The sequence below is a fragment of the Hylobates moloch genome, unplaced genomic scaffold (assembly GCF_009828535.3).
Source record: "Hylobates moloch isolate HMO894 unplaced genomic scaffold, HMol_V3 SCAFFOLD_17, whole genome shotgun sequence".
NCBI lineage: Eukaryota > Metazoa > Chordata > Mammalia > Primates > Hylobatidae > Hylobates > Hylobates moloch.
In genome coordinates this window covers 60,136,500-60,159,804 of record NW_026652292.1, presented here as the reverse complement: position 1 = coordinate 60,159,804, position 23,305 = coordinate 60,136,500, and the positions used below count along the sequence as shown (strand labels likewise).

At 48.4% G+C, this 23,305-nt stretch overlaps 1 protein-coding gene across 2 annotated transcripts; it reads left to right on the top strand.

Moving 5' to 3' along the window:
• Positions 1 to 1,312: 1,312 nt before the first annotated feature.
• Positions 1,313 to 22,767, top strand: SLC34A2 (solute carrier family 34 member 2). 2 transcript variants are annotated; one of them, XM_058430142.1, is made up of 13 exons: positions 1,313 to 1,737; positions 8,412 to 8,526; positions 8,623 to 8,757; positions 10,127 to 10,255; positions 12,057 to 12,200; positions 13,800 to 13,911; positions 15,559 to 15,754; positions 16,652 to 16,747; positions 17,518 to 17,638; positions 19,061 to 19,228; positions 20,282 to 20,398; positions 20,491 to 20,615; positions 22,140 to 22,767. In XM_058430142.1, the coding sequence occupies exons 2-13, from the start codon at positions 8,415 to 8,417 to the stop codon at positions 22,743 to 22,745; spliced, it is 2,061 nt and encodes a 686-aa protein (XP_058286125.1). In that variant the 5' UTR covers positions 1,313 to 1,737; positions 8,412 to 8,414; the 3' UTR covers positions 22,746 to 22,767. The 2 variants fall into 2 exon arrangements, with proteins under 2 accessions (XP_058286125.1, XP_031991888.1); XM_032135997.2 differs by having other exon boundaries at positions 1,314 to 1,737; positions 8,620 to 8,757.
• Positions 22,768 to 23,305: the final 538 nt, after the last annotated feature.

The following is a 23,305-nucleotide window of genomic DNA, read 5'->3' as shown; positions in this document are numbered from 1 at the left end:
CTACATCCTGGCAGTAGAGCCCTTTCTCATTGTAAACCCAAGTGGTGTCTGCAGTCCGCCTTGCCCAGGGCTGGAGGCAGAGCTGAGCTTGGTGAACAGGTGCCAGGGGATTCCTGTCATCAGTGGACTACGCTTTAGAAGCTGCTTGTTGCAATGATCATTGTCTGAGAGCTGGATTTGAAGGCCAACACCCACTAGCAAAACCATCATCCCCTCTAATAACAGCAACCCAAGCAGATTTGATTTCTCCAGTGAAGGTTCTAGATGAGTCTAATCAAGGCTTCCCCCCCATCTTCTCCCAACACCAGAGTTTCCCTGTGAAAACCATCATGGTTAACTCGCACTGAATACTACTTATGTGCCAAGTACCATTCCACATTCTTTACATATTTTAGCTCACTTTACTCCAACAGGGACCATTATTCCCGGTTTGCACATAAGCAAATGGAGCCAGGGAAAGCAAGGGGCAGAACAGGGAACTGATTTCCCGGAGTTTGGGCCCAGAGTCAGTGTGCTTAGCCACCGCCAACACCAGCCCCAGAGAGCTCCAGGCTCCTGGAAGTCGTGCTCCCGACTCCTTCCCCTTGCACAGTGGAGAGAACTCGGTGTTGGGATGAAACCAGCTAATTCCAGTAGGGTGCTTCCGCTGTTGTGAGGAGCTGGGCAACTAGTAAGCTCTCTGTGAGTGAGTTTTATAGTGGAGCCTCACTATGCTCCACTATAAAACCAGGAGAGTGCGCAGCAGAGGAGAGGGTCTGGGTTTCAGAATAAGACGCAGATTTTCTTCCTGCTCAGCAAATCCTGGGTAATTGTATCACATCCCCTAACCCCTTAAACCTCAGCTAGAGAGGGAGCCACTCTTAGCCCCAGGGAAGGCTTTCGTGTGCACAGTGGAGACAACGCCTGCCCAGCAGTGCCCGGCACAGAACTGGGGAGCTGTTGTGATAAGCATGGGGTTGGACTCTCTGTGGGACAGATCCTATCTCACAGCAGTTTGGAGAACTGTTGTATACACACGCAGGTGACACGAGGCAGAGCAGGATGCGAAACGAGCGCTCTGGTTTGCCAAACCCGCAGCAGGCTTAGGACGGGGTGGTGAGAACAGCCCCCTTCCTTTTCCTCAGCTTGACGGTCCCACCCTTTCCCATTGCAGACCTAGAGCCCAGACTCCCAGGGCAGAAAGCGCCCTACAGACTGATAAAGCTGAACAATCCAGGCTTTGTTTCCAAGGGCTTTATCCCTGACTTTCCAACTGGCTTTTATCTGTGTCTTCACGTCTCTGACCTCTTGAGCCTCACAGGAGCTAGACTAGAATGTTCAAGTTCTTGAGGAGAAGGCAGGGGTGGGGGAGCCCCCACTTGCTGGAATCTCGTGCGGACCGAGTCGGGGAGGGAGAGGGCGCGCACCAGCCAGGCTAGGGCGCGCGGGGCACCGAGGGGCGCGGGACCGTTTGGGGCCGTTCGGGCCAGTTCGCTCGGCGGGGCCCGTCGGAGCTTTTCTCCCGGCAGCCTGGCTGGCCGCGCGTCTTCTCCGCGCAGCGGGCGAAGTTGCGATGGGTTCATTAAGGCGGCAGGTAGGCAGTGCCCCGGCGGCGGCGGCAGGCGGTCCTGGAATGTGCGAGGGGCGTGATGACAGCGGCCGCCGGCCTCTTTGCGCAACACCTTCGCCATATATACTCCGGGCGCTGCGCTCCACCTGGCCGCCGCCTCCAGCCCAGCACCTGCGGAGGGAGCGCTGGTGAGTACCGCCGCCGGGGCAGGGGCGCTTCCTCGCTCTTTCAAGGACTTTGATTCACTTAATTCTTGTAAATACCTCTCGGTGCTGACTTCAAGGAACTTGGCTGGCTTTGCGCTGCAGAAGTGAAAAACACAAAGCTCTCCACAATGTTCAAGTTGTTTTCTTCTTAATGTTACGGTTATTGCTTTTATTACAGCTTTTGCTGCTACACTCTTACTATTGACAGTGTTATTAATCAGCCACACTTGTGGATTCTAAAATGATCACTGTTTTGAGAGTCGTGGTTTGGAAGAGGAAAGGCCCAGGGGATAGAAGTCTCCACCTAGGAATCAGGATAGCTAGGCTCTTTGTGGTTGGGTCACCAACTAGCCATGTGACTTAACGCTAGTCCCTGTGAGCCCCTGGGCTGCCGTCTTCCATTCTTTATAAGCAGGGGAATGCGACTTCTCAGGACCATGAAAATTCTAGGTTTGTGGTGGCTGCCTGGTGATGTGACACTGCCCCCTACCCAAGTGTGACTTCCACGTGCTACAGTGCTTGTTTGCAGTTATTTAAGGTGCCTAGGAGGCAGTCTTAGTTTGTTTCTATTAGGGCCCGTGGTCATCAGCGAAGGGTCCCTCCTTCAGCCGTCTTGGGGAGCAAAGCCCGCAATTTCTGTTTTCCAAGCCAGAAATGGGTGAGCAGGCTGGGGAGATAACTTACAAGGAGATGTGCACAGGAATGGTTGGGTTCGGGGACTGCGCATCCTCAGGCCAGAAAGTGGGGGGCTGCATGGCATGGAGTTAGTTCAGGTTCCCTGGAACGGTGCCTGCCACCGCTGGCTCGCACTGCGCTGAAGAGAGTTGGAATCTCGTTTTCTTTGAGGAGGTCCCTTTCTCAAACATGTTGATTTCATGGCAGCAGCTTGTGGATTTCATCACTCGAGTCCCCTCTTCCTGTTTAGGTGCCCCAGGAGGTTTCTGTGTTAGCCCTGATCGCTCTGGGCCTTGTCGTTCTTTCCTTTTTCCTTCTTTCCTTGTGTGCTGGCAGCTCTTTAACTTGTCCTGGGTTGGGTATTCTTGGAAAACTGTGTCTGTAGGAGTGGCCGTTGTTTCAGATTGTTAAAGAAAAACAAAAATAAAAGACTGCCTCTTTTGTCCCATGCCAGCTGATCATGATCTTCTTCTCTGCTTTTGTAATTTGGGGAATGGGTGATAAGAAGGGCGTGCTTTGTAAAAGGTTTGGATGCTAAACAAATTGCCCCATCCAAAACTTTCCCCAAACTCCTCAACTGTCTCACTGAAGCAAGTCCCTTGTGGTATGAGGATGGGCTTCTGATTGTTGCTGTTAGACACAAAGGGGACATAAAACTAGCCCGAATTCAATGCAATGAGGAAAACAGCCTCACAGAATCAGAGTGCTTTGGAATAAACTGGGTTTTAATAACCATTTTCAGGCATCTTCCACCCCTCCATCCTCACCCACACCCCCACTTCCATTCTGGGGACAGCAGGGAGCAATCAGGACATCCCAGGGGATTTATTCATCTCAGTGAATTTTAAAAATGCAAAGGCACAAAAAGAGGGCTATAAAAAGATTGCAGTATGTTTAAGATGTTTATGTTTACAAATTTAACTGCTTTAAACCCCCCAATACAATGCAGCATAACTGATATAGTTACAAGTTATTTACAGGATTTATTTTAAGATATCATAAATACAAATTGATAGTGCATGGTGAGGGTGTGGTTTGGTGATATGGAACAAGTTTAAATTTTATTAGTGTGCCACATCAAAAAATGTACTCAAGTTACCTATCAATGTGAGGCCCAGGCCAATTGCTTCCTTGACTCCTCTTATCACTACCGTGTCCTTGAAGAGATTATTATTAGCAGTAATGTAGGGACAGGGTCTCACTATGTTGTCCAAGCTGGTCTCAAACTCACAGGTTCAAGGGACTCTCCCACTTTGGCCTCCCAAAGTACTGGGATTATACGTGTGAGCCACCACCCTTAGCCTATAGGGGTGACTATTTTTCCTTGTGATGGCTGTAAGTGAAGCAGAGGAAAAGGAGACGTCACCCTTTTGGGAATTTTTGAAGCACAGAGTCATTCTTTCAAAGTACAAGAAAGTTTTCCTGGGCATCCTGAGACATTGGCCTGCATGAGGTTGAAATTATCTCTGCAGTGTTGTGGTGCCTATGTGATTTGAAGCAATTAACTTCTCTGTGGCTCAGTTTTTCCCTCTATAGAATGAGGATACTGTTCATTTTAAAGGAGACTCTTAAGTTTATATAGATACATGAAATGCTGTGAGTAAATTTGTGCACCAATTTGCAAGTGCCAGGCACAAAGTCCTTAATAAACACTGCTTGGCTACCATGTGCCCAGCACTGTCCTATGTGCTGGGGATACAATGGCCATACTCTAGTCCTTGTGCTTGTGAAGGCTACCATTCTGGTGGGAGACTGTGTGTCCATGTCCTGGTTCCTTGCAGGACCACTGCCCTGGGCTTCCTCCTCTCCCCATTTCTTCAGATGGCCTTGACTGCTGCTCTGGGCACAAGGGTTCCCGGAACAGGTCTTGGTTGGAGAAGCCCAAACAATGCGAATGTAGGGGTTGGGTGACTGCCAGGTACCCTACATTCCCCTGCTTCCCAAGTCTGAGCCAAGTCAAGAAAGTTCCTCTCCTGGGTCTTTCTGGCAGTGGGTGCCCATGTGGTGCAGGAAGTGGAGCCAAGAGCGTGAGGCGCACAGGCAACTCGGTTATAGAGGCCAGTGTGGCAGCGGGGGAGCCCCTCCCTGGGCTTTAGTAAAAAGCTTCCAAATGATGACTTCTCTCTTCCTCTGCTGCTTCTGGCAGGTGGCAAGAATGTGCTGGAGTGAGGCCTTGGGAAGGCTGGGAGAGAACAAGGCAGCGGTTGCGCCAGGGCTATGGGGGTAGGAGAAAGGCTTAGAGGGGCTCAGAGCTCCAGGGTACATTCTCTGCCTGCACCATTTAATACCCACCCCCACCCCCACCCCCACCCGCCCATCCCACCCCCACCACCCTCCCCTCCTGCTCAGCCATTGCAACATTCTTGGGGGGGCATTTCCAGCATCCGAATGATCACGTGGGAGTGACCTGCAGACATGCCAATCTAGCCCGCTATCCAAAAACACTCAGAGCCCTCAATGTGCCTAGACCTAAGGCCCCTGGGTGCCCTGGTGCTTTGAGGGCTGGAGAATTCCTCCTCCCTTTGCCCCTGGCTGTGAGATCTGTGGAAAAGCTTCTGGCTTTGGAGCCAGCAGTCTTGGGTTCATATCCTGACACCAGCTCCAGGTAGTTGGAGACAGGCTTCTTTGTTTCTCTGTGCCTCAGTTTCTTCATCTGTACACTGAGAAGAAAAACTCCTTCCTTGGTAGATTTAATGAGGTCACAAACTGTATAGGACACTCCTCTGACACAAAACAAACATTAGCATCTTTCTCTCACAGGCTTTGGGTTCATTTATTCAAATATTAACTGAGATCCACTACCATGCTGAGCATTGGAGATTTTTTGGTCTAGGGTACACACAGATTATGGTCTAGGGTACACACAGTGGAGGTGAGGCCATTTACTGTTCATGACACAGTGCATTTCCACAGAATAAACACTCTTTCGTATTGTTCATGACACAGTGCATTTCCACATTGTGTCATGAACAATAAATAAGAGAGTTCCGAGTGTTTACTCTGCCAGGCACCATGCTCTAGCCTCACCTACACTTATTAACCAATTAGTCCTCATAACAGCTCAGTAAGCGAGATGATATTGTCCCCATTTTTGCAATGATGAAGCTGAAGCTCAGAGTGGCTCAGGGTTGCATATAGTGAGGGACAGGCCTCTGCAGAGCCAGCGCTCCCCCACTGTGATTCTGTCTCTCCAGGTATCACCGAGCCATCTTACCTTTGTGGGCTTAGAGGTTGAGTTGCATCTTTTAAAATAATTTTCTTCTAAAATTAAAAAAATCACCCACAGTCTCACTACTCCCTTTAACCCCAGAGAACATTTCTGGATCTTGTCTGCCTTGTTGAGATGATGCTGTGAATGGGAAAAAGAAGTGCTTTAGATTCGAAGTTTATCTAAAGCATTTTCCTATGGTTTTACTGATTCAGTATAACCTCTTTAATGGCATGCTCTTACAATGCATGGGCATACCATAGTTAGAAGGAGTAATTTCTCTTTTAATTTGTTAACACTGTAAGTGATAGAGCAGCAAATATCTTTTTGGTCTACATCACATTCATTCTATCATAAATATGCCCGGCAGAGCTGAAGACCTTAAAGATGAAGTGATGGACAAGACAAAGTCCCCTTTTTGGTAGGGTTTGCAGTCTGGTAAGCAGAAAATAGGTTGAAGAAGAAAGGAGTCAGGTGGACTCAGGCTCTAAGAAGCCCTCTTGGAAGAGGTGATCAGAGTAAGTTAGGTGTTTCTGAATTTCTGAGAGGAAATATTCCTAGCTTCCTGATTCCTAGAAGTGAAATGACTGGGTCACAGACGTGTGATGAACATAAGGCACTGGACAGTTTGCTAACTTTTCCAGAGCTTCTAGCAGTGCTCAACTCATAACATCTTCTCCAGCATAGCATAATGAACTTAAATTCTTTTTGCTACTTTGATAGTTGTCACTGTTTTAGTTTGAATACATTGGATTGCTTCTTTTTTTTTTTTTTTTGAGACAGAGTTTCACTGCTTTTGCCCAGGCTGGGGTGCAATGATGTGATCTCGGCTCACTGCAACCTCCACCTCCCAGATTCAAGTGATTCTCCTGTCTCAGCCTCCCGAGTAGCTGGGATTACAGGTGCGTGCCACCAGGCCTGGCTAATTTTGTATTTTTAGTAGAGACAGGGTTTCACCATGTTGTCCAGCCTGGTCTCTAACTCCTGACTTCAGATGATCCACCCGCCTTGGCCTCCCAAAGTGTTGGGATTACAGGCATGAACCACTGCGCCCGGCCTGGATTGCTTCTTTTTTAATAGGCATTTCAGCCATTTGTTCCTTTTCTGTGAATTGCCTTTTTCCAGTCCTTTGGACTGCTTTGTCTAATGGACAAGGACTAATTGTCTAATGTCAAAGAACAAGGACTGCAAGGACTGGAATGTGAGGTGTGCCGAATACCATGCAACTGAGAAAAGCTTTGTGAAGAAAATAGATTGTAAGAAGGTCTTTTTTGAAGGCTGAAAAGAATGTGGTTCTAACAAAGGATGATTAATCTAGACAGCATGACATAGTAATAATTGCTGCTATTTATTGGATGCCTCCTCAATGCCAGTCACTTTCTAGACTTTTAATTTCACTGTTAGTCTCATAACCCTGCAAGAACTATTCCATTTTATAGATGGAGAAACTGACACTTTATGCTCAGAGGCATAAAGGGACTTGTCTAAATACACACCCATTAATAGGTGGCACTGCTAGATTTTAAAACCAGGTCCATCACGCTTTTCACAGAAGGCCTGGGTGGTAGGTAAAACACGTAGAAGGTATATGAACACCTGCATATATATATATGTATATATATATATATATAGAGAGAGAGAGAGAGAGAGAGAAAGAGAGAGAGAGAGAGAGAGAGACAGAGTTTTGTTCTATATCCCCCAGGCTGGAGTACAGAGGCATGATCCATGATCTCAGTTCACTACAAACTCCGCCTCCCCGGTTCAAGCAATTCTCATGCCTCAGCCTCCTAAGTAGCTGGGATTACAGGAATCCACTACCACCCCCTGCTAATTTTTGTATTTTTAGTAGAGACAAGGTTTCGACAGGTTGCCCAGGCTGGTCTTGAACTCCTGACCTCAGGTGACCCACCCACCTTGGCCTCCTAAGGTGTTGGGGTTACAGGCCTGAGCCACCTCACCTGGCCCCTGCATATATATTCACATACACACTAAGTTGTATAAATCTGTTAAATTCCACTGGATAAGGTTTTGCATAGATTTGCAGTGCACTTGTCTTAATATAAGAAGTAGATGGGGTTCCATTGAAGGGTTGTGAGGATTTGGCATGCTATGAGACAACAAAGATGAATGGGCTTGCACCCTGCCTTTTTTTTTTTTCTTTTTTTTTGAGACAGATTTTCACTCTTGTCACCCAGGCTGGAGTGCCATGGCACAATCTCAGCTCACTGCAACCTCTGCCTCCCAAGTTCAAGCGATTCTCCTGTCTCAGCCTCCCGAGTAGCTGAGACTATAGGCATGTGCCACCAGGCTGGCTAATTTTTGTATTTTTAGTAGAGATGGGGTTTCACCATGTTGGCAAGACTGGTCTCAAACTCCTGACTTCAGGTGATCCACCCATCTCAGCCTCCCAAAGTGCTGGGATTACAGGCGTGAGCCACAGCGCCTGTTGCACCCTGCTTTTGACTGAAGGAGAGTCAAGATAAAAACAAGTTTAAGAGATTAAAAGTGGTGCATGCAGCTAACTCAACACTGTACGAGGTAGTTTGCTTTAGTGACTGGGTGAGTGTTTGAGGGGGAACCACAGAGGAAATACGGTGCTTAATATGCCACACTTAGGGGGCATAAGTATGAAATCCTTCCCTTCCTTCTACTGCTGCCTCCCCCCGAAACCCCCACCCAGTTGATGCTTTGCAACCAATGGTTCTTCCTCTTATAGAATCTTGGTGTGCCTCCTTTCCATGACTGCTGCCTTAAGCTGTTTTCTCATCCACAGACCATGGCTCCCTGGCCTGAATTGGGAGATGCCCAGCCCAACCCCGATAAGTACCTCGAAGGGGCTGCAGGTCAGCAGCCCACCACCCCTGATAAAAGCAAAGAGACCAACAAAAGTAAGTGTCCCTCGTTTGTCTGCAGATTGGCCTCTGGCGAAGACCCCAGGAGACTCAGGTCTGATTCCTCATGACCCCTTTTGCTTGTTTCAGCAGATAACACTGAGGCACCTGTAACCAATATTGAACTTCTGCCGACCTACTCCACGGCTACACTGATAGATGAGCCCACTGAGGTGGTCGACCCCTGGAACCTACCCACTCTTCAGGACTCGGGGATCAAGTGGTCAGGTAAAAGTGAGGCCAGCTGAGACATTCAGGAGGGAAACTTCCTGTGGCTCACGGTGTCATCATCCTCCTGTCCCTCCCCCTTTTCATTGTTCTGATGCCCTTGAAGCAAGGGTCCTGGCTAGGGATGTTACCCTCTCATCTTTTTTTTTTTTTTTTAGAAGGAGTCTTGCTCTGTCGCCCGGGCTGGAGTGCAGTGGTGCGAAATTGGCTCACTGCAAGCTCCGCCCCGTGGGTTCAAGCAATTATCCTTCCTCAGCTTCCCGAGTAGCTGGGATTACAGGCTAATTTTTGTATTTTTAATAGAGATGGGGTTTCACCATGTTGGCCAGGCTGGTCTCGAACTCCTGACCTCGTGATCCACCCTCCTCGGCCTCCCAAAGTTCTGAGATTACAGGCATGAGCCACAGCGCCCGGCCACCCTCCCATCTTTGAGGTTGAATCAAAGCATGTTGGACTAATTGGGGGTCATTCATTCAACAAATGTGCCAGGCACTGTGGTTATAGCAAAGATGGACATTGTCTGGCTCTTATAATTCGCTGTGGGTGAACAGGTTCCAGTTACTGCTTTGGAGATAGTGTGGATACAGTGATGAACAGAAAAGGCCCCTCTTCTCAGAGAGCTTTCAGAGGGGTCCCCTCACCCAAACGTGGGCGTTAGGGAAGGTTTCCAGAAAAAGAAAATATGCAGCCAGACAGCTGGGTGCAAGCAATCACTGTTTCATTTCCAAATGTATGTAGGGCAGAAGGTCTGTCTGTGAACTAGACAGCAAGGAGGAAAAAGGAGATTGGAGTGTGGGGTGGGGAGGAGAGGTAGGAAGTAAAGAGCTGGGAGGGGGAAGATGAGAACCATTTTAAAAGCCAGTGGAGTAAACAGCAGTTAAGGATGTAGCATCCCAGGATGTATGATGCCCCAAGCCCTCCATAAATTGAGGCCGATTGCTGCTGTGCAGCTGCATTCTAGAAAATACTCTGTGCTGTTTGGAACGTGACAGCCATTATCTCCGACCCTGCACTTAGCAGGTGGCTAGTGCTGTTAACTGCCTCACTCAGTGACACTGTGGCTCAGTTGAGCATGGAGCCTGGTTTTTCTGTCGCAGACCACATTGAGCTCCTCCTCCCAGATGCAAATCCTTTAGAGGCACTTTACCAAGGGTTTCAGCTAAATGGGCCACAGTGGTAGCTGCTTTGAAAGCTGCAGCGATGGCTGCTTCCCATCTGTAAGCCTCGCTAGACATAAGAACTTACGGCTGCCAGGCTGGGAAGGGAGGGGAGGTGGGGGGAGCTCTGAGCTCATTGCCAAACTTCTCAGTGTTTCCAACACTAAAAGTTTCATGCCTTTCTCTCTCTCCCCCATCCCACCCCCCTGCAGAGAGAGACACCAAAGGGAAGATTCTCTGTGTCTTCCAAGGGATTGGGAGATTGATTTTACTTCTCGGATTTCTCTACTTTTTCGTGTGCTCCCTGGATATTCTTAGTAGCGCCTTCCAGCTGGTTGGAGGTAAGAATGAAAGGCTGAGAGGTCTGGGCGTGAGGGGCGTTATCATGAAATGTGGTTCCGAGAGTAAAACTCAGCAAGCCCTCTGCAGCTGCAGCCTCCTGGAGTGTTTTAGGACTGGAACTGACCTCAGATCATTTATGAAGTCTATGCTTTCCGTTATAGAAGAGAAAACTGAGACCTATACAAAGGGCTATGACTTGGCCCAGGTGGCTTAGGCCAGGAGCTGGGGCTAGAGACTATTCCAAGCTATCAGCCAGTTGAGTTTGTCCACAAACCCCAGGCAGGAAGTTGTTTGACATACAGACTTAGCTGAGGAATTCCTATATCCTCCCCACCAGAGAATTCTGGAATGAGAAAGAGTGCCCTTTCAAAGGTGGGCCCTTGCTGGGGGAAGGACAGGGCCCCTTCTCTGGGCTGCAGGAATCTGCATCCATTGTAGTTACCTTCACAGCCTTCAGGGCTGCGTGTGCCCATGCAGTGTGAGAACCCAGAAGTGAGGTCACCATGTGCTTGGTTACTTTTGTACCTCAATGGTGATGTCAGAAACAAACAGGCAGCACTCTGTCTACTGGGTGCAGGCATTTTCGGGGGCCCTCTATCAAACATTCTTTCCCAAAGCCCTCCCATTTACGGAGAGATCATGAACCAGCCCCGAGACTCACAGCCTGTAATTAGCAGGGTGAGATTCAATCTCAGATCTGGTGACACAAAGGACCATGGATTTCTGCAACCCTTGGTGCCTCTCTTGGTGTGACTTGGGAGATTTGGGGAGGTGGGCATTCATGGGAGAGCATGAGGGGCAAAAACTTCCTGAACATTGCCTTTTTTTTTTTTTTTTTTTTTTTTTTTTTGAGACAGAGTTTCGCTCTTGTTGCCCGGGCTGGAGTGCAATGCATGATCTCGGCTCACCGTAACCTCCACCTCCCGGTTTCAAGCGATTTTTCTGCCTCAGCCTCCTGAGTAGCTGGGATTACAGACATGCACCACCATGCCTAGCTAATTTTTGTATTTTTAGTAGAGACGGGGTTTCTCCGTGTTGGTCAGGCTGATCTGCAACTACTGACCTCAGCTGATCCGCCTGTCCTCGGCCTCCCAAAGTGCTGGGATTACAGGCGTGAGCCACCGCGCCTGGCCTCCTGAACATTGCTTCTGGGCTCCCTGGTCCATGGGAGCATCGGCTACAGGCTTTGCTGTCTGGTTATCTCAGACAAATCACCTGCATCCTCTGGGCTTCCATCTTCTTTATACAATGGACTTGGGAATGCATTGATGGTCTCAGGTACACTCTTGAGAATAACTCTCCCAGCATTCAATTACAGGCTGGTGCTAGGACTAAGGGTGGATAGAGAGATCTACTCTTGGAGGATAAATCTGAATTGGGTATACACCCCAGAGACATCCAGGAGGCTCATTGGCACCCACTGGTCCCAGTATAGAGTTGAGGCTGGGTTCCTGAGCACAGAAGGGCTTGCTGACTGAGGAGTGTTTGAAGAGTGGGAGGATGCAGGGGAAGGAACAAAAGTAACCAGGGGCTCACAGTGGGTCGGGAACCAGGGCAGAGAGACAGAGACAGGAGGCACCTGTAGGCAGCTAGTGGGTTTCCTGCCTTATCGGGGCAGCACCGGGAAGAGGCATGGGGAAGCAAGATTCCCTCGGTGCCTGCAGTGATGGAGGCTGGACTCTCCAACCTGTAGCCAGCTGGCCTTGGATGGAGACTTCTGTTTACTCGGTGCCCACCTAATCTCCCTCGATCATGTTGTGATTGTTTTTGTTTGTTTGCTTGCTTGTTTGTTTTTCCCAGGAAAAATGGCAGGACAGTTCTTCAGCAACAGCTCTATTATGTCCAACCCTTTGTTGGGGCTGGTGATCGGGGTGCTGGTGACCGTCTTGGTGCAGAGCTCCAGCACCTCAACGTCCATCGTTGTCAGCATGGTGTCCTCTTCATGTGAGTCGGGGCACCCATGAGCCCACCTGCATTCCAGACACTCTCCTGTCTATCTGGGGGTGGGAAGTGGGCGGGGGGCAGGAATTCACTCTGAATATGTCCAGGCCTTGTCACCACTGTCTTCATATCTTGCCCCAGCTACAATATGTTCCCCTCTTGATTCAAGGCAACTTCCTGTTTCCATTTCAATGGCAGGATCTGATAATAGACCCTGCTGCTGGAGTTCTCAGCTCTGAATTCTCTAGTACTGTGCTTTCCAGACCTGTAGCCACTAGCCACATGTGGCAATTTAATTTTGTTGAACTTTAATTGATTTAAAATTAAAATATAACATTCAGTTCCTCAGTTGTACTAGTTACATTTCAAGTGTTAAAGAGCCACATGTGGCTGGCACCTACCCTATTGAGAAGTAGAGACATAGAAGATTTCCATCACTGCAGAAAGTTAGTTCTCTGGGACAGGGCCACTCTCAGTGCTAAGAAGAAAGACAACTAATCACATCACAAATTGCTCTGGGACGACCCAGTATGGGGGGATGGCACGCTAAACTTGTACCTGTCTGGTAATTGCTGCAGCTAGGTTGGACAGACCCTCTGAGGGGGACCAGTTTGAACTGATTATTATTATTATTATTTTCTATTTTCTTTTTAAATAGAGACTTGAGTCTCACTGTGTTGCCCAGGCTGGTCTCAAACTTCTGGGCTCAAGTGATCCTCCCACCTTGGCCTCCCAAAATGCTGGGATTACAGGCCTGAGCCACAGCCCCTGGCCAGAACTATTTTTCTTCCCAAGCCAGCATCTTAGCCAAAATTAACTAGAATGTTTCTGGTTCAGTTAGAAAAAAGTATTAAACTTTCAAAATATTTTACTTGTTTATATCAAAAAAGATGCAGCAATATGCTGATTTTGTCTGAAAAAGTTACACTGCCTGGAATTAAGTGTCTGATACCTAGCACAGAGATGATGCTTCCTGGCTGGGCCTAGTGGCTCACGCCTGTAATCCCAGCACTCTGGGAGGCTGAGGTGGGCGGATCACCTGAGGTCGGGAATCTGAGACCAGCCTGACCAACATGGTGAAACCCCGTCTCTACTAAAAATACAAAAATTAGCTGGATGTGGTGGCGCATGCCTCCAGTCTCAGCTACTCAACAGGCTGAGGCAAAAGAATCGCTTTAACTTGGGAGGTAGAGGTTGCAGTGAGCTGAGATCGAGCCACTGCTCTCCAGCCTGGGAGACAGAGCGAGATCCATCTCAAAAAAAAAAAAAAAAAAGAAATGATGCTTCCTTAAGGGTGAGCCTTTGTGCCATGCACAACTGACTCAACTGTACATGCAAGCCCTGGCACTCATCCACCTAAGTCCTTAATCAGTGGGTGCCTCCTGGTCTCCTTCAGGCTAGCCTTGGATCTGCAATAGGGAGGAGGGAGGAAGCTAGAAAGGCACTTTCTTCAGATTCATAGTGAGGTGCAAAAAAAAAGTTTAAGAATTTACTTGCATAGAGGATAAAAACTACTTCTTTAGAGGATACCAGCATGGGTGACTTTAGCCTGCCTCCAGGCTGCCTTTCTAAGCTTGCTAATGGCACTTTTCCATCCTCTAGTGCTCACTGTTCGGGCTGCCATCCCCATTATCATGGGGGCCAACATTGGAACGTCAATCACCAACACTATTGTTGCGCTCATGCAGGTGGGAGATCGGAGTGAGTTCAGAAGGTAAGAGGCTCAAAACCAGCCTTTGCGACATCAGCTCTATTGTTCTTGGCCACGCTGTTGTAACTACTTTTAATCAGCCAAAGACGACATGCTTATCAGGTTCATTCCTGGAGTTCCTAGAAGTAACCACAAGGAAGTACGGCTAGGGTTGGATCACATACTCACCAGCTGATTAGACTCAGCTCCCTGATCGGCAGAGCAGGGATAATACTATCTATCACCACTGAGTTGTTGTAGGATTAAATATACAACCCGGCAGGTAAGTGTTCAGAGCACCCAGCACATTGAGTTCACTAAATAAATGCAAACTCTAGCTAGAAACTTAGCTGCTGGGTGGCGGAATTGAGGCAAGGCCAGTTAGAAGAGTAGGATTTATTGGGACTGGGCGTGGTGGCTCATGCCTGTAATCCCAGCACTCTGGGAGGCCCAGGTGGGCAGATCGCCTGAGGTCAGGAGCCTGGCAACAGGCTCATCTCTTCTAAAAATACAAAAATTAACCAGCCATTGTTGCGAGCGTCTGTAATCCCAGCTACTCTGGAGGCTGAGGCAGGAGAATCGCTTGAACCCAGGAGGCGGAGGTTGCAGAGAGTCGAGATTGCGCCACTGCGCTCCAGCCTGGGTGACAGAGTGAGACTCCATCTGGAAAAAAAAAAATTAATAAATAAATACTGTTTTGTTTGGTCATAATTATAACTTTTTAAAACTTCCACTTTCGGTCAGCTCAACCCGTGCCACCTTTTCGTTGTTCTTCACTTACAAGTTAATAAAAAACAAAACGTAGTTTCTGCATATGCATAAACTCTGAAACTAGAACAGGTAGAATGCTGGAAACTCTTTTCTTTCAAAAAGTGAAAATTGAGTGTTTCTCAGCCACTTCTAGCTAGTTTATTTTTTTTTTTAGTTTTTTTTTTTTTTAAAGGTAAGCCGTTTCATTGAAGACAAAAAAAATCCAGAACAGAGTTTTTTAAATCTGGAGATAAGATGGAATCGAGGAGGAATCTTTGAACCTCCTCAGATGGATGCAAAATATTTTAGCTTTGTTTCCTGTGGAAACTATTCATGTTTCATCACTTTCAAGAACTTAAAAAAAAAAGTTTAAGAATTCACTTGCATAGAGGTCTTTCTAAGTTAATTTTTTTTATTGATACAAAATATTTTTACACCTTTCTGGGATACACGTGATATTTTGTTACATTCATAGAATGTGTAGTGATCAAATCAGGGTATTTGAGGTGCCCATCACTTTGGGGATTTATGATTTCTATGTGTTTGAAACAATTGAAAACTCCAGCATAGAGGGCTTTGATTGCCTTCATACTGGTCCCCACCTTTCCAAAAGAAGGTAGCCTTCAATATACATGATACAAAAGTGCCCTGATGCAATTCTTCAAAACAGTGATTGCTGAGCTAATTATTCCAGCCGTAACATGCTTGCTGGCCCGCAGCTTCCTCATCTGGCCAATGGGAATACAGATACCAGCCACTTTGGGGATCGCTATGAGAGAACAAAAATGAGATTGTATACATGTGCACACTTCCATAGGTGACACCTAGCACAGGGTGGCAGATGATACAGGTAATGACCCACCTCACGTGGTGCCCACTTGCTTAGTGACTAATCTGGCTGTCGGGGTTTCCCTCCCATAGAGCTTTTGCAGGAGCCACCGTCCATGACTTCTTCAACTGGCTCTCCGTGTTGGTGCTCTTACCTGTGGAGGCGGCCACCCATTACCTCGAGATCATAACCCAGCTTATAGTGGACAGCTTCCACTTCAAGAGTGGAGAAGATGCCCCAGATCTTCTGAAAGTCATCACTAAGCCCTTCACAAAGCTCATTGTCCAGGTAACTTGGCTCCTTCAGAGACAGAAAGAGACAAACTTCCTACCCACAACATCCCCTACCTAAGCTGACAGATAACGGAGTGTCTACAACACTATTCTGGGCCTGGCACGGTGGCTCACCCCTGTTTTCCTGGCACTTTGGGAGGCCGAGGCAGGTGGATGGCTTGAGGTCAGGAATCTGAGACAAGCCTGGCCAACATGGCATAACCCTGTCTCTACTAAAATACAAAACATTAGCTGGGCATGGTGGCGTGCACCTGTAGTCCCAGCTATGTGGGGGGCTGAGAAAGGAGGATCGCTTGAACCCCGGGAGGTCAAGGCTGCAGTGAGCTGAGAACTGTGCCATTGCACTCCAGCCTGGGTGACAAAGTGAGACTGTTTTTAAAAAATACATAGATGAATAAACACTACTCTGGAGCTGCCTGTGGAAAAGGCCAAGGGAGGCAGAACTTTAGGGCCACCTGACACAGTGACTGACCTTGATGGTTACTTTGACTTCCATGACATGCCACCTTTATTGGGGTGGAGGTGCTTCTTAAGACTGGACACTTGAGACCACCTTGTTCCCACTGCTGTCCTCAACCCCAGTGGACTTGATAAAGTATGATCTACCCTTTCCTGCCTAGAGTCATCTCAGCCCCTTCGCCCTGGGTCCTTGCTAGAACCTTGTGTTTTCACTCTTAAGGGTTTTCTTGGCCATTCAGTCATCCAGAAAATACCTACTGTCTGCTCCCTAGATATCGGTGCCTCTGCAGATAGAGTGAGTCCCACTTTGCCTCTCTGGGGGCTCACAGTCACATTTATCTCCTTAGAGCCCCTCTCCCTGCAACCCCCTGGGTTTGTGTCCTAAATCGGTTCTGAGGTTATGCTGATGGTCTCCTGTCTACTGTTTCCACAGCTGGATAAAAAAGTTATCAGCCAAATTGCAATGAACGATGAAACCGCGAAAAACAAGAGTCTTGTCAAGATTTGGTGCAAAACTTTTACCAACAAGGTACGTTTCCAAGAATATTCCCGGGGTGGGGAGTGAACCTTTGCATCTGAACATGAAGCTAAATCTTGCCTTCAAGGAAGGTAAATAGAAAGTCAGGGGAAAGAAATATTGGAAGTCCCTGAAAAATCAAAAGTGACCAGTGAATGCCTTTAGAAAACAAGTCCCTGAATGAATGCCAGATGCAGGTAAACAGTAGGACAGACAGACTCCCTTTTGCCCCATCCCAGGGATACATTATTTCTGGTTTGTTATTTCCATGCCTCTTGGAGAAGGCTTAGCTCTGCCTGCCTCTCTGTTCTCATTTTTGGAGGGACTTGTGGAAATAGTCCAGCACGCCCTATGGGTGTTGGCAGCAAGTGTCCTCTCTCTTACTTTCCAGACTCTTCCAGAGTATTCCCCCTGCTCGGGCCCAGAGCATTCTTGCCCTCTGTCAGGAACCTACCCAGCCTGCTTTGCACCTGGGTCGTGGCTTGCCCTTGCTTCTGGGGTGTACATGTATTTTTTTGTGTGGAGTGCTAAAGACTAGAGACTAAAATAAACAAACTAGATGTTTTTAAATGATGAAGGCTGATTTCAGTTGTCCTCAGTTATTCTAAGAGATTTCTAATAAAGGTGAGAAATAAGTCTTCAAGAGAAAAGAACTGTTCTGTTGGGGCCACACTGCATGCACCATGGGTGGTGTCTGCACCTGTTCATTCCCACCCCCTCCATTGCCTCCCATTCGCCACTAAAAGCCAGTGTTGTGGGCATTTGTCATGTTTGTCATCCAGACCCAGATGAACATCACTGTTCCCTCGACTGCTAACTGCACCTCTCCTTCCCTCTGTTGGACGGATGGCATCCAAACCTGGACCATGAAGAATGTGACCTACAAGGAGAACATCGCCAAATGTGAGTGGAGCTCAGTGGATTGGCCACTATGACAGGTGTTTTCTGGGGGTGACGTATTTATCCGTGTGAAGTCCCAGTAAGTGAAGGAAAGGACAGTAGGAGTCACCAAGCACCTGCCCTGCATCAAGCAGTGAGCAACATGCTTTCACAGCAGAGGGAACTATGGCTTAGGAACTGAGGTGACAGGCCTGAGGTCCCACAGCAAGGGCAGAACTGGAACTTGAAGTCCATTTCCTTTGCCAGCTCCACACCACCTCAGAAAAGCTCAACAGATTCTAGAGGGCTCCCTGTACATGCTTTGTTCAGACTCCTTTAGTCAATAACTCTAGGGGCCAGGCATGGTGTCTCATGGCTATAATCCCAGCACTTTGCAGAGGCCGAGATGGGCTGATCACTTGAGGCCAGGAGTTCGAGACCAGTCTGGCCAACATGGTGAAACCCCGTTTCTACTAAAAATAATACAAAAAAATTAGGCATGGTAGCTCAAGCCTATAATTCCAGCTACTTGGGAGACTGAGGCATGAGAATCGTTTGAACCCCAGGAGGCAGAAGTTGCAGTGAGCCAAGATTGCACCACTACACTCCAGCCTGGGCAACAGGGAGATACTCTGTCTCAAAATAAAATAACTTTAGGGAGATGACAACCTGATTTGAAGGAAGATGTGGGACCCACATAGAACAGATGTATTCACTCAATTAGTCCCTACTGTACAGCAGGCCCCATTTCAGGGCACTGGGGCTGTAGCTCTTGAACAGGCAGTGAGCTTGCATGATGCTGTGATTATTAAGAAGCTGTAATGTTTTTTCCAACACAGCCATCCTTCGTTGTTCTAATTACTCCTTACATATACTTTTGTATATCTCTGCTTCTCTCTTCTCACCCTCCCACCACATTAATTCTGAACAGTATACCTTAATACTCTAGGTATGATTACCCCAAAGAATCAGGTTAACTTACCACCTCCCACATTCTAGGCACTATACATTCATTTATGTAACCATGTTTTGCTGGGATTATCTGGCGGATGCAGAAGGGGCTTTATAATTAGCAATGCCCCTTACTTTGACTTGCCCATCGAATCCCTCAAAGCATACTTATCATTAGTAAAAAAAAATTAGACCATCGACGCATGGTCTTTAGAGACAGAACTGGGCTGAGTCTGCCCCTGAATAGTTGTGTGATTTTTAAAGCCATCACTTCATCTTCCAGCCTCATGCGATCCCACTGATTATGACATAGTCTCAGTGGTGCCCCTTGCTGCGAAGGAGGCTGAGAAGGGCTGTCTTGATTTGGGGCTGCCATCTGTTAACTAACAACCAGGAATCTGTTTGTAGGAAAGACAGGATCTGGGGGAATAAATAACAATCTGTAGCCATGGTGGCTCCATGCCCTCCTGACAAGGTTCTTTGTGGTCTTTTTAGGCCAGCATATCTTTGTGAATTTCCACCTCCCGGATCTTGCTGTGGGCACCATCTTGCTCATACTCTCCCTGCTCGTCCTCTGTGGTTGCCTGATCATGATTGTCAAGATCCTGGGCTCTGTGCTCAAGGGGCAGGTCGCCACTGTCATCAAGAAGACCATCAACACTGGTAGGTACACTGCCCTCACTTGTAGGCCTTGAGGGATGGTTGCTGCATGGGGTGTGGGGGGGTCCTTTAGATTCCCATCTAGCAATGGCCTCTGCATGGAGTTTCTCTCTCAGATTGGATCAGCAGCAGAAGTGAGGATGTCATTCACCTGGAAATGGTTCTTGGCGTCCTGGGTGGGGTCTAGGGAGCAGGCCCAAGCTTCCATTGCATGTTGGCAAGGTCCTGAGAAGGAGTTCATATGTAGACAGCTGTGAGTCAGGCCTTCCTTCCTGGCGGGTTTCCCATATGCTCAGGGCTTTACTGGCTCTGTCAAGACCCCTTAGAGAAAGGACCCCAGGTGTCCGCCCTCGCCCCCACCTCCCTTCACTCTTGTGAAGGAAATGTGATGCATAAATACATCAGCATCTAGAGGTGGCCAATGAGACTGCTGGCCAAGAGGATTTCCTGCCAAGTAGGGTGTCCTGGCCAATGAGAGCTTGCTAAGCCAATGACATCACTCTATGAAAGCTCAGTGAAATGTAGCCAAGAAAATTCGCCCCCCACCCCAGGTTGTCTTGGGGGAACAGAGCAGCTCTGTGTACTTCCGGGAAATGCAGGGCCTGATCCGGTGCTAGTTGGGTGGGGGACTCAGTTGGTAGGCATGTTCCAAGCTGCTGCGTTTTCTTGATGCTTCTTAAGGCGGAAATGAAGGTTGAAGGTCGAGTGTGGTTGCTGACAGGAGACCAGGGCAGGGGAGGAAGCATGCTGTCAGCACTTTCTGGAAGGAGAGTGGTTACTTGTGTGGGTTCACTCTTTCTAATCTGACCTCCAGGGAATCTGTGTTTTTGTTTTCATAACACTTACCTGCATCCCTGGTTTTTCCATCTGAATATGCGGAGCAAAATACAATGGGGAATGAAACTGGATTCTAAAACTCTACTCTGTAATCTGAGACCATATATGGGATGAGGAAGTGCCTGTACAACCTCACCCCTAAGCCCAAGCCCTGCCCCAGGCCTCTAGCCCGTACCTTCCCCCAGAGAGAAAGTGACATCTCTCCCTTCTGTCTTCCAGATTTCCCCTTTCCCTTCGCGTGGTTGACTGGCTACCTGGCTATCCTCGTCGGGGCAGGCATGACCTTCATTGTACAGAGCAGCTCTGTGTTCACCTCAGCCTTGACCCCCCTGATTGGTGAGTTACTCCCTGGCTTCTCCCTCTGGCCACCACTGCCATTTCCTGTCACCCCATGGGGCTGATGTGTTTGTGTTTTGTGTTCCTCCCAGGAATCGGTGTGATAACCATTGAGAGGGCTTATCCACTCACGCTGGGCTCCAACATCGGCACCACCACCACCGCCATCCTAGCTGCCTTAGCCAGCCCTGGCAATGCACTGAGGAGTTCAATCCAGGTCAGAACTCGAGGCACGGGGACAGGGGCCCTGGGGGTGGGACCACCCATGGTCTTGCAAACTGGTCTCTAACGAGAGCCAGGCTTTTCTCTGTGCTATCCAAAAGATGGAACTAATATGTGGAGGGGAAGCCATGGGTAAAATTTTCAGGACCTTGATATGAGAACAATCAAAACTATCAGTCCTGAGAGAGGCAGTAAGACCCCATAACTGGTGGTTGTTTCAGCAAAAGTGGGGTGGCCCCTTGATATAGATGCGGAAAAGGTACTTAGGAAGCATGGACACCAGCTCCCATCTCCTCAATGCCTCCTATGGGGAACTTTACAATTAGGAGAACTCCTTGGCATGGACCATCTAGGTTACTTTGTGCAAGACCTTTGGGATTTGAATTTATTTATTTATTTATTTTAATTTAATTTTATTTTTTTGAGACAGAGTCTCGCACTGTTGCCCAGGCTAGAGTGTAGTGACATGATCTCCACTCACTGCAACCTCTGCCTCCCGGGTTCAAGTGATTCTCCTGCCTCAGCCTCCCAAGTAGCTGGGATTACAGGCACCTGCCACCACACCTGGCTAATTTTTTGTATTTTTAGTAGAGACGGGGTTTCACTATGTTGGCCAGGCTGGTCTTGAACTCCGGACCTCATGATGCACTTGCCTTGGCCTCCCAAAGTGCTGGGATTACAGGTGTGAGCCACTGCACCCAGCCTGGGATTTGAATTCTTATCTCACCATTTACATACCAAGTGACCTTTGGCAAGTGATCTAACCTGAGCGTCAATTCCCTCATCTGAAAGATGGAGGACATAACCCCTATCTCATTAGGATTATTATAAAGATCTGATGAGGCAAAGCCATCTGTGCAACAGAAATAGAAATTCAAGCATATAATATAAATTAACCGCATATGTCATCCTAAAATTTTTTAGTAGATACATTTTTAAAAGTAGAAACAGGCTGATTCATTCTTCAATAATGTATTTGATTTAAACCATTATCACTTTAATATGTCATCAGTCTGTCAAAAATTGAGAGTCTTTGAAATCTAGTATTTCATACTTAAAGCACATCTCAGTGTGGACATGCGGCTAGTGTATTGGACAGTGCTGGTCCACAGCCTGGGCATGGTACTTGGCACCTTGGGAAAGTGACCAAGTGCCTGACCTCTGGAGGCAGGCACCCAGGATCCCAGGATGTGAATTTCCACCTCTTCCATCTTCCACCTGTGGGACTTGAGGAGCCTCCATTTTCTCATGTCAAGAAATAATGGTTGCCACTCTGTATAGTGTTTTTTGAGGATTGAGATAATGCACAGTTGAGTGCTCCTGGCCCTCCCACACACATAGTAGGTTCTAATGGAATCCAGGTACCCTCTGGGCTAAGCCATAAAGACAAAGAAGGCCTGGAAGGCCTGAGACTGTGCTGCCTGTGATGCCTGCTAGCTTACCTCCCCCTCCCCCTCCTCCCTACTGCCACCCGCATTGGGCAACAGGCCCCTCACCTGTCCAAACTCTTGTGTTGCAGATCGCCCTGTGCCACTTTTTCTTCAACATCTCCGGCATCTTACTGTGGTACCCGATCCCGTTCACTCGCCTGCCCATCCGCATGGCCAAGGGGCTGGGCAACATCTCTGCCAAGTATCGCTGGTTCGCCGTCTTCTACCTGATCATCTTCTTCTTCCTGATCCCGCTGACGGTGTTTGGCCTCTCGCTGGCCGGCTGGCCGGTGCTGGTTGGTGTCGGGGTTCCCGTCGTCTTCATCATCATCCTGGTACTGTGCCTCCGACTCCTGCAGTCCCGCTGCCCACGCGTCCTGCCCAAGAAACTCCAGAACTGGAACTTCCTGCCGCTGTGGATGCACTCGCTGAAGCCCTGGGATGCCGTCGTCTCCAAGTTCACCGGCTTCTTCCAGATGCGCTGCTGCTGCTGCTGCCGCGTGTGCTGCCGCGTGTGCTGCTTGCTGTGTGGCTGCCCCAAGTGCTGCCGCTGCAGCAAGTGCTGCGAGGACTTGGAGGAGGGGCAGGGTGTCCCTGTCAAGGCTGCTGAGACCTTTGATAACATAACCATTAGCAGAGAGGCTCAGGGTGAGGCCCATGCTCCCGACTCAAAGACCGAGTGCACGGCCTTGTAGGGGGCGGCCCAGATTGTCAGGGGTGGGAGGATGGTCCTTGAGTTTTGCATGCTCTCCTCCCTCCCACTTCTGCACCCTTTCACCACCTCCAGGAGATTTGTTCCCCATTAGCGAATGAAATTGATGCAGTCCTACCTAACTCGATTCCCTTTGGCTTGGTGGATAGGCCTGCAGGGCACTTTGATTCCAACCCCTGGTCACTCAGTAGTCTTTTACTCCAGGAAGGCACAGGACAGTACCTAAAGAGAATTAGAGAATGAACCTGGCTGGACGGATGTCTAATCCTGCTCCTAGCTGGGTTGGTCAGTAGAACCTATTTTCAGACTCAAAAACCATCTTCAGAAAGAAAAGGCCCAGGGAAGGAATGTATGAGAGGCTCTCCAAGATGAGGAAGTGTACTCTCTATGACTATCAAGCTCAGGCCTCTCCCTTTTTTTAAACCAAAGTCTGAAAACCAAGAGCAGCAGCTCCATGGCCTCCTTGCCCCAGATCAGCCCGGGTCAGGGGACATAGTGTCATTGTTTGGAAACTGCAGACCACAAGGTGTGGGCCTATCCCAC